A 12,845-nucleotide genomic window follows, 5' to 3' on the forward strand; every position below is an offset into this window, starting at 1 on the left:
TTTCAAAAAAGGGAGCTGAATGCTCGGATGTTAAAACATAATAGTAGATCTTCCACACGAACTCAGGAGAGGGTCCCAAGGTCCCCAGAGAACTCCCCACGCCACAGGCGCCCTAGCACACCCAGGATCTTGAGATCCCTGGTGAGTAGAACCCAACATCTGTTCCAAAGAACCCTGGAGGGTCTTGTGCCAGCAGGAACAGGGACAAAGGAACCCCGCCCTACTAGTTGCTGGGATTCCTTCAGGTCAGTGCCAGCCAACTTGGCAGGCCCTAGCACACCAAGGATCTTGGGATCACTGAGACCAGGCTACACAGGACAGCACGTGGGCAGCAGAAGCAACAGAGCTTCTTGAACAGGGTCCCTCTGGGTCTTCATCCACCTTCCCCGCCAGAGGAGAGTCAGCCTCCAGGGAGGGCTCTGACCCCGGGACTCAGGAGGTGGATCTGAGCTCCAGACTTCTGGGCACCTTCCCTGCAAGAGGAGAGCTTGACTGCAGAAACTGCTCTGACCACTGGGACTCAGGAAAGTGTTGGACTTCCAGGAATGCTGACAGAGGCTAACAGAATCACAGGAGGAACAAGCTCCAGTCAGAGACAGCTAGAACATCTAACACCAGAGGTTACCAGATAGCGAAAGGCAAACGTAAGAATCTTACTAACAGAAACCAAGACGACTCACCATCATCAGAACCTAGTACACCCACCACAGAAAGTCCTGGATACCCCGACACACCCAAAAAGCAAGACTCAGATTTAAAATCATATCTCATGATACTGGTAGAAGATTTTAAGAAAGACATTAATAACTCACTTAAAGAAATACAGGAGAACACTGCTAAAGAGGTACAAGTCCTTAAAGAAAAACAGGAAAACACAACCAAACAGGTAGAAGTCCTTAAAGAAAAACAGGAAAACACAACCAAACAGGTGATGGAATTGAACAAAACCATACAAGACCTAAAAAGGGAAGTAGAAACAATAAAGAAAACCCAAAATGAGACAACGCTGGAGATAGAAACCCTAGGAAAGAAATCTGGAACCATAGATTCGAGCATCAGCTACAAAATACAAGAAATGGAAGAGAGAATCTCAGGTGCAGAAGATTCCATATAGAAGATGGACACATCAATCAAGGAAAATGCAAAAATCCAAAAGAATCCTAACTCAAAACATCCAGGAAATCCAGGACACAATGAGAAGACCAAACCTAAGGATAATAGGAGTAGATGAGAATGAAGATTTTCAACTTAAAGGGCCAGTAAATATCTCAACAAAATTATAGAAGAAAACTTCACTAACCTAAAGAAAGAGATGCCCATGAAAATACAAGAAGTCTACAGATCTCCAAATAGACTGGACCAGAAAAGAAATTCCTCCTGACACATAATAATCAGAACAACAAATGCACTAAATAAAGACAGAATATCAAAAGCAGTAAGGGAAAAAGGTCAAGTAACATATAAAGGGAGATCTATTAGAATTATACAAGACTTCTCACCAGAGACTATGAAAGCCAGAAGATCCTGGACAGATGTTATACAGACCCTAAGAGGACACAAATGTCAGCCCAGGTTACTATACTCAGCAAAACTCTCAATTACCATAGACGGAGAAAACAAGGTATTCCATGACAAAACCAAATTCACACAATATCTTTCCACAAATCCAGCCCTTCAAAAGATAATAAAGGGAAAACTCCAACACAAGGACGGAAATTACGCCCTAGAAAAAGCAAGAAAGTAATCCTTCAATAAACCTAAAAGAAGACAGTTGTAAGAACAGAACCCTAACTCTAACAACAAAAATAACAGGAAGCAATAATTACTTTCCCTTAATATCTCTTAATATCAATGGACTCAATTCCCCAATAAAAAGACATAGAATAAAAAGACTGGCTACGTAAACAGGACCCAACATTTTGCTGCATATAGAAAACCTACCTCAGGAATAAAGACAGACACTACCTCAGAGTAAAATGCTGAAAACAATTTTCCAAGCAAACGGTCTGAAGAAACAAGCTGGAGTAGCCATCCTAATATCAAATAAAATCGAATTCCAACCCAGAGTTATCAAAAAAAGACAAGAAGGGGCACTTCATACTCATCAAAGGAAAAATCTACCAAGATGAACTCTCAATTCTGAAAATGTATGCTCCAAATGCAAGGGCATCCACATTCATCAAGGAAACTTTAGTAAAGCTCAAAGCACACACTGCACCTCACACAATAATAGTGGGAGACTTTTAACACCCCACTCTCATCATTGGACAGATTCTAGAAACAGAAACTAAACAGAGACACATTGAAACTAACAGAAGTTATGAAACAAATGGATTTAACAGATATCTATAGAACATTTTATCCTAAATCAAAAAGATATATCTTCTTCTCAGCACCTCAGGGAACCTTCTCCAAAACTGACCATATAATTGTTCATAAAACAGGCCTCAACAGATACAAAAACACTGAAATTATCCCTTGTATCCTATCAGATCACAATAACAACATAAATAATACAAAACCAACATTCATGTGGAAGGTGAACAACACTCTACTCAATGATAACTTGGTCAAGAAAGAAATAAAGAAAGAGATTAAAGACTTTTTAGAGTTTAATGAAAATGAAGCCACAACATACCCAAACTTATGGGACACAATGAAAGCGTTCCTAAGAGGAAAACTCATAGCTCTGAGTGCCTCCAAAAAGAAACTAGAGAAAGCAAACACTAGCTGCCTGACAGCACACCTAAAAACTCTAGAACAAAAGAAAGCAAATTCACCCAAGAGGAGTTGAATGCCGGAAATAATCAAACTCAGAGCTGAAATCAACCAAGTGGAAACAAAAAAAACTATACAAAGAACCAACCAAACCAGGAGCTGGTTCTTTGAGAAAATCAACAAGATAGATAAACCATTAGCCAGACTAACTACAGGGCACAGGTACAATTTCCTAATTAACAAAATCAGAAATGAAACAGGAGACATAACAACAGAACCTGAGGAAATCCAAAGCATCATCAGATCCTACTACAAAAAGGCTATACTCAATAAAACTGGAACACCTGGGTGAAATGGACAATTTTGTAGACAGATACCAGGTACCAAAGTAAAATCAGGATAAGATTAAAGATCTAAACAGTCCCATTTCCCCTAAAGAAATAGAAGCAGTCATTAATAGTCTCCCAACCAAAAAAAAAAAAAAAAAAAAAAGTCCAGGACTAGATGGGTTTAGTGCAGAGTTCTTTCAGACATTTAAAGAAAACCTAATTTCAATTCTCAAACTATTCCAATAAATAGAAACAATAGAAACAGAAGGTACTCTAACCAATTCATTCTATGAAGTCACAATTACTCTGATACCTAAACCACATAAAGACCCAATAAAGAAAGAGAACTTCAGACCAATTTCCCTTATGAGTATCAATACAAAAATACTCAATAAAATTCTCCCTAACTGAATCCAAGAACACATCAAAACAATCATCCATCATGATCAAGTAAGCTTCATCCCAAGGATGCAAGAATTGTTTAATATATGGAAATCTATCAACGTAATTCAGTATATAAATGAACTCAAAGACAAAAACCACGTGATCATCTCATTAGATGCTGAGAAAGCATTTGACAAAATCCAACACCCATTCATGATAAAAGTCTTGGAAAGGTCAGGAATTCAAGGCCCATACCTAAACATTATAAAAGCAATCTACAGCAAACCAGTAGCCAACATCAAAGTAAATGGTGAGAAGCTGGAAGCAATCCCACTAAAATCAGGGACTAGACAAGGCTGTCCACTCTCTCCCTACCTATTCAACATTGTACTTGAAGTCCTAGCCAGAGCAATTAGACAACAAAAGGAGATCAAGGGGATACAAATTGGAAAGGAAGAAGTCAAAATATCACTCTTTGCAGATGATATGATAGTATATATAAGTGACCCTAAAAATTCCACCAGAGAACTCCTAAGCCTGATAAACAGCTTCAGTGAAGTAGCTGGATATAAAATTAACTCAAACAAGTTAATGGCCTTTCTGTACACAAAGAATAAACAGGCTGAGAAAGAAGTTAGGGAAACAACACCCTTCTCAATAGTCACAAATAATATAAAATACCTTGGCATGACTCTAACTAAGGAAGTGAAAGATCTGTATGATAAGAACTTCAAGTCTCTGAAGAAAGAAATTAAAGAAGATCTCAGAAGATGGAAATATCTTCCATGCTCATGGATTGGCAGGATTACTATAGTCAAAATGGCTATCTTGCCGAAAGCAATCTACAGATTCAATGCAATCCCCCTCAAAATTCCAACTCAATTCTCCACAGAATTAGAAAGGGCAATTTGCAAATTCATCTGGATTGACAAAAAACCTAAGATAGCAAATAATAAATCCCAACAATAAAAGAACTCCTGGTAGAATCACCATCCCCTACCACAAGCTGCACTACAGAGCAATTGTGATTAAAAACTGCATGGCAGTGGCACAGTGACAGACACATTGATACATTGAATAGAATTAAAGACCTTGATACAGCTGTCTCCTGTGAGCATATGCCAGAGCCTGGAAAATACAGAAATGGATGTTCACAGTCATCTATTGGATGGAGCACAGGGTCCCCAATGAAGGAGCTAGAGAAAGTACCCAAGTAGCTGAAGGGGTCTGCAGCTCTATAGGAGGAACAACAATATGAACTAACCAGTACCTTCCGAGTTCGTGTCTCTAGCTGCATATGTATCAGAAGATGGCCTAGTCGGCCATCAATTGGAGGAGAGTCCCTTGGTCTTGTGAAGATTATATGCCACAGAACAGGGGAATGCTAGGCCAGGAAGAGGGAGTGGGTGGGTTGGAGAGCAGGGCAGGGGCAGGGTATAGGGGACTTTCAGGATAGTATTTGAAATGTAAATGAAGAAAATATCTAATAAAAGACACTGATTTAAAAAAAAAAAACAGAATAGTAATACTATACAATCTCTTCCATGCTGCAGGAAGCTTTGCCTAGTCATTTTATGAGTGAGGCATTATCTAGATATCAAAAGTGGATAGATGTTTTCCAAAAGTTGAGAAGTAGAGCATTTAACTATTTCCCATTCCCAAGTTCACTGCCATCAGGTGTAGAAGACAATGTTGTATTTTTGCATTTTTCGAAACAAAAACCATTGTTTGGGGAATAAGTAGCTTTTCCATAAATATCAATGTTCCTTCAAAACCATCAAGCTTAAAAGGAGTTCAGCTTAATTATCTACAATCTCTTCTAGTGTCACAATTATTATATTCTCAACAAAGCTGGTTATAATAAAAATCTGCCAAATGAATGAGCCTGGGGAATAAGGCTTTTGTAAAAACGGCTATGAAATCACACTTTCAAGCCTGGCATATGAGTTGCAATAATTCCTGAAATTGTTAATGACTGTTAGCAAAGATGAAACTTGTGCTCTCTATTTGGGCCATACTTCTCTTTGCAAAAAAAAAAAAAAAAAAAATCACTTTCAACAATTTAATCTCTCTTTTCTAGCTTAGGATGCACCTTATTCCTGCAGGGTAAATAGTTTTTCAGAATCTTCTTTTTCACTCTTAGTCAACATAGCAGTAAGTCAGATGATTACACGTGCTAATAATATCAGTTAGTAAATGATTATGTAACCAATGTTTATCAATGTACTGCTGAATGTTTTCAAAATTTCAATAGGCTACTGCAAGTGATTAACATGGTAGTATGTTCTCTCATAGCCAAAAAGTATTGTCAGGTCATTGTAATCATTATAAGGAAATATTTCATTCATTATGAATAATCTCTTCACTCGAAGGTGGTGGAGAAGGAACCACAGCCATCTTCCACATCCCCACTAATATTAACTCAAGACTGGGCTTGGGAAAGAAGTCGGGGCAGGGAAAGGCAAAGAGCAGCAACAGACGCAGACCTGAGATGACAGAGATAAGAACATGTAATGTTAGACATATAAAGGAGCAAGGTTTTAAACCCACAAGATGACAAAAAGAACACAGGGACCCTCTCGGGGACACTGGAAATGAGAGACGTGTTTACTGACACTGTCATTTTTACTCATATCTCATTTTCTGTCTTTAATACTTACTCTCACATATATAATACTCAGGTTTACATTGGTTAGTTTTTGACTGTTCTATTCATGAGGACATGGGGAAAGGGGCATTTGAACACTTACCCAGGACTGGGAGGTGGGACAGTTCAGACATATGATAGTTTTACTTATAGTTTTTTGAGTAAACTCCATAGTGATTTCAACCTGTACATGTATGTATTATAGCTCTATTTATAATAATTAAGTAATAGAATCAGCCTAGGTTATTAGCACATAAGTGGCATAACTGTAACTTGTTTGTCAACATTGGTCGATTCTTCTAAAGAATGTTGAGATACATATCTACATGTATACAGCATGTAAAGTATTCTTTCCCATTTTTGTATATATTCAGAGTAAGCTATACAAATAATAGAACTTCAATCTATATTAAAACATTAATTATGTTAATGTATCATTTATATTAAGAAAGGCAAACTAATGCTTGACTTGGCATAATCATACTAGATATTCTGGATTCTTAGGAAGTGCCTTACCATGGTAATGGCTTACCAGTTCATCAGAGGTCAGGTGCATCAAGCGTTCTGCTATTGCAGCACATTGGGCAGGGTCTCTTAAAAGTTCACCTTGTTTATCACCAACCACCAGCTCAGGCCACATCAGTCCTTCATTCTTCTTAATCAAAGAAATCTCCAAGCTAAAACATTAAGTGAGAAACATGATGTTACATTAAACATTGAACATTTAATCAGATGTGGTATTACATTCCAGTACTATGCCCAGACAAGAAAGAACCCAGTGTTCAACACCACTAGAGGCTATGTAGTGAGAGCACATATCAAAATGAGACAGGAAAAAGGGGAGGGGAAGACTAGAAAGGAGGGAGGGAGAAGAAGGTAGACATTCACCTATCTGGTATGTAGAGTGTTTTATCAAAAATCTTATTCATTTTTGGCTTTATACATGATGGAAAAATCTGTAATCCAATGATAAATCACCTAAACTTCATGAGTAAACATGAAAGTCATTGGATATGGAGCATCAAGTGCTTTGAAGACAGACTGGTGGAATGATTAGAAAGACAGCATGTGGAAAATACTGTTGGACATAGGTGTTCAGTATGTTACTACATCTAAGTAATATACGGGCATGTGGCCTGGACCTATGGGCTGTGCAGTGGACACATACAAGAGGCCTACAACTAAAGAGCTTTCAGGATAGAGGCTCAACAACCATAAACTACCATAAATTAACAGTCTTAATATATAATTGTAATCAAAGATGGGACAAGTTAAGCTAATGCCAATGTTAATTTTTAAAACATGGATTTTTAAAAGAACTAAAAACAAATGTAGAAATTTCAAAGTATACTTTGTAACACAGAAAAAAATGTTAGTGTAGTCTGCATAACTTGCTTTAAATCTAATTCTATACATTCAAGCTGTTAAACATAAACTCCAAATGTACTAAGCAGAGCCTGCCAGAGACCCGAAGATCAAGAACTTATGTTACAAAAAAAGGGAGCACTGAGTCAGAGCGGACCACAGACAGAAGAAGCAGAAGCTGGCCCATGTTCTTAGGACAGAAGAGGAAACTCAGGTGGTAGGCCTTCTGTATCATTTTCACAGGAAGGAATCCTTTGCACAAGCCATTTCCGATAAATGTACACCATACTAACTCACACCCTGGAAAAAAACTTCAAGCAAACAATTCCAAGAGTACAATAAAACCGGTACTGCAATTATCAAATAGAACATGCAAAAATATCAACTATTCTTTTATAAGACAGTTATTATCAACAACCATAACATAATTATAACATTTAGAAATTTTCTGCAACTATTTAAGAAACTATACTAAATAATATCAGTTATATAATAAAAGTCCCTACCATTAACAATGAAAATTATCACCACAATCAATGATGCCCAGACTTAGTTATATTCTCTAAGGAATACACTAATCTGATAAAAATGATAAGAATATTAGCTCATACTTCCCTAATGCTTTACCATATGCTAGGGGCTACCTCAGACACTTCCTGTTTTATCTCATTTATTGCTTAACACAACCAAATCAAGTCATATCTTTATGTTCCCAAGTATGAGTGAAAAACTCATACCTTAAGATGTTAAGTAACCTGACAAAGTCACAAGCTGGAAAGCGTTTCATTCAACAGTATGTTCTAGCTACCAATTTTATTTATTACTTTTTAACAGCCAATTTTAAATGCTATCCTCAAGACTTGTACATACACACACACATGACAAACAAATGAGGAAAGATAAAGTCGGTTTAAAAGAACTTGAAAAATAATTGTTTTTCATATATTACAACAACCATAAAAAATCATTAAATTTGTGTATGCTACACAAGCCCTGTAGCAACTGAATATATCCTAAGGCCCTAGGTTATCTTAGAAATGTATTGGGCTTTCAAGCATTGAAAATGTCTTTTATGTAAATATTTTCTTAACTGTTCATGTCTTACTTTCCTACTTCTATCTATCTATCATCTATCTATCTATCTATCATCTATCTATCTATCTATCTATCTATCTATCTATCTATCTATCTATCTATCTATCTACCTACCTACCTACCTACCTATCTATCTATCTAATCTATCTATTTTCTTTTACTGTAGCTTAGTAGAAAAGCTTGAAATCATGGATGATGATACCTGCAGAAGTTCTTTTCTTATACAGGATTGTTTTAGCTATCCTGGGCTTTTTGTTTTTTCTATATGGAGTTAGGTATTGTTTTATCAAGGTCTGTAAAGAATTGTTTTGGAATTTTAATGGGGATTGTGTTGAATCAATAGATTGCTATTGGTAAGATGGCTATTGATACTATGTTAATCCTACTGACCCATGAGCATCATTTCATCTTCTGGTGTTTTCTCTCTCTCTTTTTTTAAAATGTGTTTTTAGATGAGCATAAAATTTCAATTTTTGAAAACTGATCTTGGCTTTTGGAAACAGGGTCTCATGTAATCCAAACTGACCTCAGACCCAAAAAAGCTCAGACTGAGCTTGAATTCCTGACTCTCCTACCTCAGCTTTGCCAAGTACTGGGATACAAGGCATGCACTACCACATTTGACTTAACTTTTCAATTCTGAGGAGCAGAAACATCTTAGATGAAGTTCAATTATCATGTACTTCTTTTATGGTTTAATTTTTTTGTGTGTTGCAAATACAGACTACAAAAAAGAGCTATAAATGATCAGTTTATATTGAAGTAAAGTTTGTCTCTCAAAATTCTGAAATATTAATTCTACACATACAGTAATTTTCTTTCTAACATGCAAAGTGACACAGTTATTTGCCTATAGATATTTAATTATTATTAGCAAAATATTCTAAAGGTTCAATGACAGAAGTCTAACTGCTTTAAATGACTATCAAATCAGAAAAAAGTACTGAAAATAATCATGTATCCTTAGTGGAAATATATTTAAAATTTACAGTTACAAATACAAAAAACAAGATTTATAGCCATATATGTACTATATATAATATACACATATTATATATACACACACACACTCACATACATATAGCAGAATTTTTTTTCCCTGAAAACAAAACAGAAACTTTAGCAGAGTAATCAGGAAATGTCTCTAGAAGGAACCTAGTAACAGCATCGAGGAGAGGCACACCTGGGACTGGTGGGACTGGTTAGAGGGAGCCTTCTCATGCCATAACCTTTTATAGACCTTAAATACATTTAGATAAAGGGATTGTATTACATCATAAGCAAATTAAACTTGAAATTATTTCTACTGCAATGTTTTAAGAGTACGAATGAAAATAAGTAAATAGTTTCACCTTTTATTATCTCTGTATATAGAGCTGGTCATGAAAAACAGTAAGTATAGCAGCATCAATCTTAACTACAATTACATTTTAATGTAGTTTCACCATCTTTAATCTGTCTGAAAAATCGATATAGATGAAACTATTATATTCACCTTCAATGTACCTACTTGTAGAGAGATCAGAAGGAAAATGTGAAGTCATAAGAAATAAATTTTCTAAAGTAAAACTACAAAAATACCTATCATTCTCTTTAATTGTCCATGTGCTGCCTTCGTGATCAATAGATGAATAGAGTTTTCCTTCCAAAACTTGGATATCCTTCAGCTTAATGTTGATATTATCAGGCAAAAATTGTATTTGAATATCTTCCTTAGTACTGCTTTCTGGAAGCCTGACCGTTACTGTCAAATCATCCTCACTTTGTTGCCAGTAATACAGAGGTTCTACTGGGAATAGGAAAAGGCATTATGTAGCAATAAAAATTAGACACAACATAGGATAGTATAGCTAGACATCTAAGAGAACACCTATCCAAATCAATATTGTCTAGAGATCATTTCTCTCACATATACACAAATTATAAACACACAAGACTTCAAGGAATCGACACAAGGAATTGTAACAAATACACATATTTTCCTCTTTTCCAGGTCCACAAAATGCATTAAGAGACTGGCACCCCAAAATATTGACAGCAATCTCTTCCTTTGTTACTTCACTTTCTGCCTCTCTCTACCCCTCCCCTTCATCTCCCTTTTATCACACACACACACACACACACACACACACACACACACACACGTCTCCCTGAAATGTGAACATAACAGTTTATTCATTATGATCACATAATGGATAACTTCTGATAACAATGAGGAAGAGAGAAACGTATAAAATTCATGTCTGTTTTAGAAGACAGATTAAAGAAAATCCAGATTTTCTTAATCCCCTCATCATAGGACATATATTAACATTTACATTTTCCCTGCTTTCTTATGGTGAAGGTTAAACCTGGGGCTTTGCGTATGCTAGGCAAGCCCCACCACAAGGCTGCCACAGATCTTTTGGACTTTCGGTATCTAAGGTATAACATTTTCTCTTTCACTCAACATCCAGAAATGCAGTGATTCTGCCTTCAAGGCACTGTCAGTTTAGCATGAAGGTAAGACTAGGTCTATTAGGCCTTATTTGGGAGAATATTATCACTTTGATTTGTCTAATACTTATTTAGTAAATATTAAACAGGGAATCATGTTTGACCCAACTGCAATTTCTAAAATACCAGATAATTACAAAGTTATGAAGGTAAACCAGGCCACATCATTCAACATGTGCAGGTTGAGGATATGAAACAAAACTAAAAGAAAGCGGCTTTTGTTCCTCCTGGGACATATGTTCTGACTATGTTATGGTGGAACCCATAACGTGTTGGAGAGAGGACAAAGCAGGTAGATGTGTATATGGACATAGGCATGCATGAGCTGCCTCAACAGGTTAAATTACCTTTGATTTTCTCTGGCCTGTCTTCATCCATATTCTCTTCAAGATCCTGATCTCCCGAAATAACCTTGAAGGACTTGTAAGATACAATCATTAGACCATTTCCATTAGGTTCAATTGCAGCATAATGTGGCACTGACTTTCCACGGAGAACATGATGCTTTGTAATTTCATACTTTTTACTATCTGTAGGAAAATAAACATTATAAAAAGCTACATTTTAATGAGTCTTTGAGTTAGAATAAAAAAATGGACAACTTTGCCCCCCCCCCCCAGGCAGCTCAGTGGGTAAGAGCCCTTGCCACCAAGCCTGATGACAAGTTCCAACAAACCCGAAGACCAACATGGTAGAGAACCAACACCCATAGTTTTCTTCTGATAAGCACACATACACCTGAGAACTTCATTGTCCTCAAACAAGTTCCTACTATAAAATACTGGTTTTGATGAACTTCGCTTTAATGTGTTCTGTGCAGTGCAGTAGCCACCAGCTTCAAATGGCTATTTAATTAAAGTTAAGCTTTAAATTCACAACCTCAGCTACTTAGACACATTTCAAACCCTCAGTAACCACATATGCCTAGTGGCTAATGCCGGTGACTGACTACTTTCTCCGCAGGTATGTGACACTATCCGAGCATGAGGGGAAAGCATGGAATGAACTAGGTTTTTCTTGCTGTAGCAACTGGTAAATAAGGTTTCTTAAAATGAAATATTTTTATAGTAGTTGGGTTTTATATACCAAATTAGAACTACATGACTATTATGATCAATAATGAAATAACACTTACAACCTTTACTATAAATATCAGTTTAACAGTATTTTAAGGTTTTAGTAAATTTATCCCTCAACCCTCATCAGGGAAACTTCTTGTGTTTGATGGGAATTAACACAGAGACCCACACCTGGACAGTGTGCAGATGTTGAGATCTTGGAGAACTCAGCCCTAAATGGGATGTTTCTATCAAACTCTTCCTCTCTTGGCTCGGGGATCCAGGTAGAAGAGGAGGTGGGAAAACTGTACAGAGCAGAGACAGAGGGAGGCTTTAAGGAAGCGGTGTCTATAGACCTAACAGGGCTAACACACCTATGAACTCACAGAGTCTCTGACAGCACATACACGACCTATACAAGTTTGTGCCAGAAAAAAATTCCAGCACAAGTAAGTGGAAGTGAAGTGTAGTCCCACTCCTAACCAAGACAATCTACAATTGATACTAGCTGCTTTTCTCCAGTGCAGAATCACCACGTATACCAAACACACTCCAGGGCAGACCTCCCACTTGGAAGTGTTTGACCAACATTCTGTCCCCAGAATAAACATTTAAAAGGCCACGCACATTTTTGTGTGTATAGGAAGGGGGTTGTTTTGTTTTGTTGTTTGTTTGCTATGTTTAGTGTTTTTGTCTTTTTGTTTCCTTTTCTGTTTGTTTTGGAGTTTTTTGGACTATTTGAGAGAGAGTGAA

At 36.8% G+C, this 12,845-nt stretch overlaps 1 protein-coding gene across 4 annotated transcripts in view; it reads right to left on the minus strand.

The window, feature by feature from the left end:
- The window catches only part of Nudcd1 (NudC domain containing 1), a 53,081-nt gene that overhangs the window by 14,674 nt on the left and 25,562 nt on the right, over positions 1-12,845 (minus strand). For 2 of the 4 annotated variants that reach the window (NM_001113554.1, XM_030248714.1), the window contains exons 5-7: positions 11,382-11,564; positions 10,120-10,324; positions 6,611-6,755 (exon numbers count right to left, since the gene is read on the minus strand). In NM_001113554.1, coding sequence (NP_001107026.1) covers positions 6,611-6,755; positions 10,120-10,324; positions 11,382-11,564 — 533 coding nt within the window. Of the gene's footprint in view, positions 1-6,610; positions 6,756-10,119; positions 10,328-11,381; positions 11,565-12,845 lie in introns of all 4 variants that reach the window. The other 2 variants (NM_026149.4, XM_030248713.1) reach the window with 1 other exon arrangement.

The sequence above is a fragment of the Mus musculus genome, chromosome 15 (assembly GCF_000001635.26).
Source record: "Mus musculus strain C57BL/6J chromosome 15, GRCm38.p6 C57BL/6J".
NCBI lineage: Eukaryota > Metazoa > Chordata > Mammalia > Rodentia > Muridae > Mus > Mus musculus.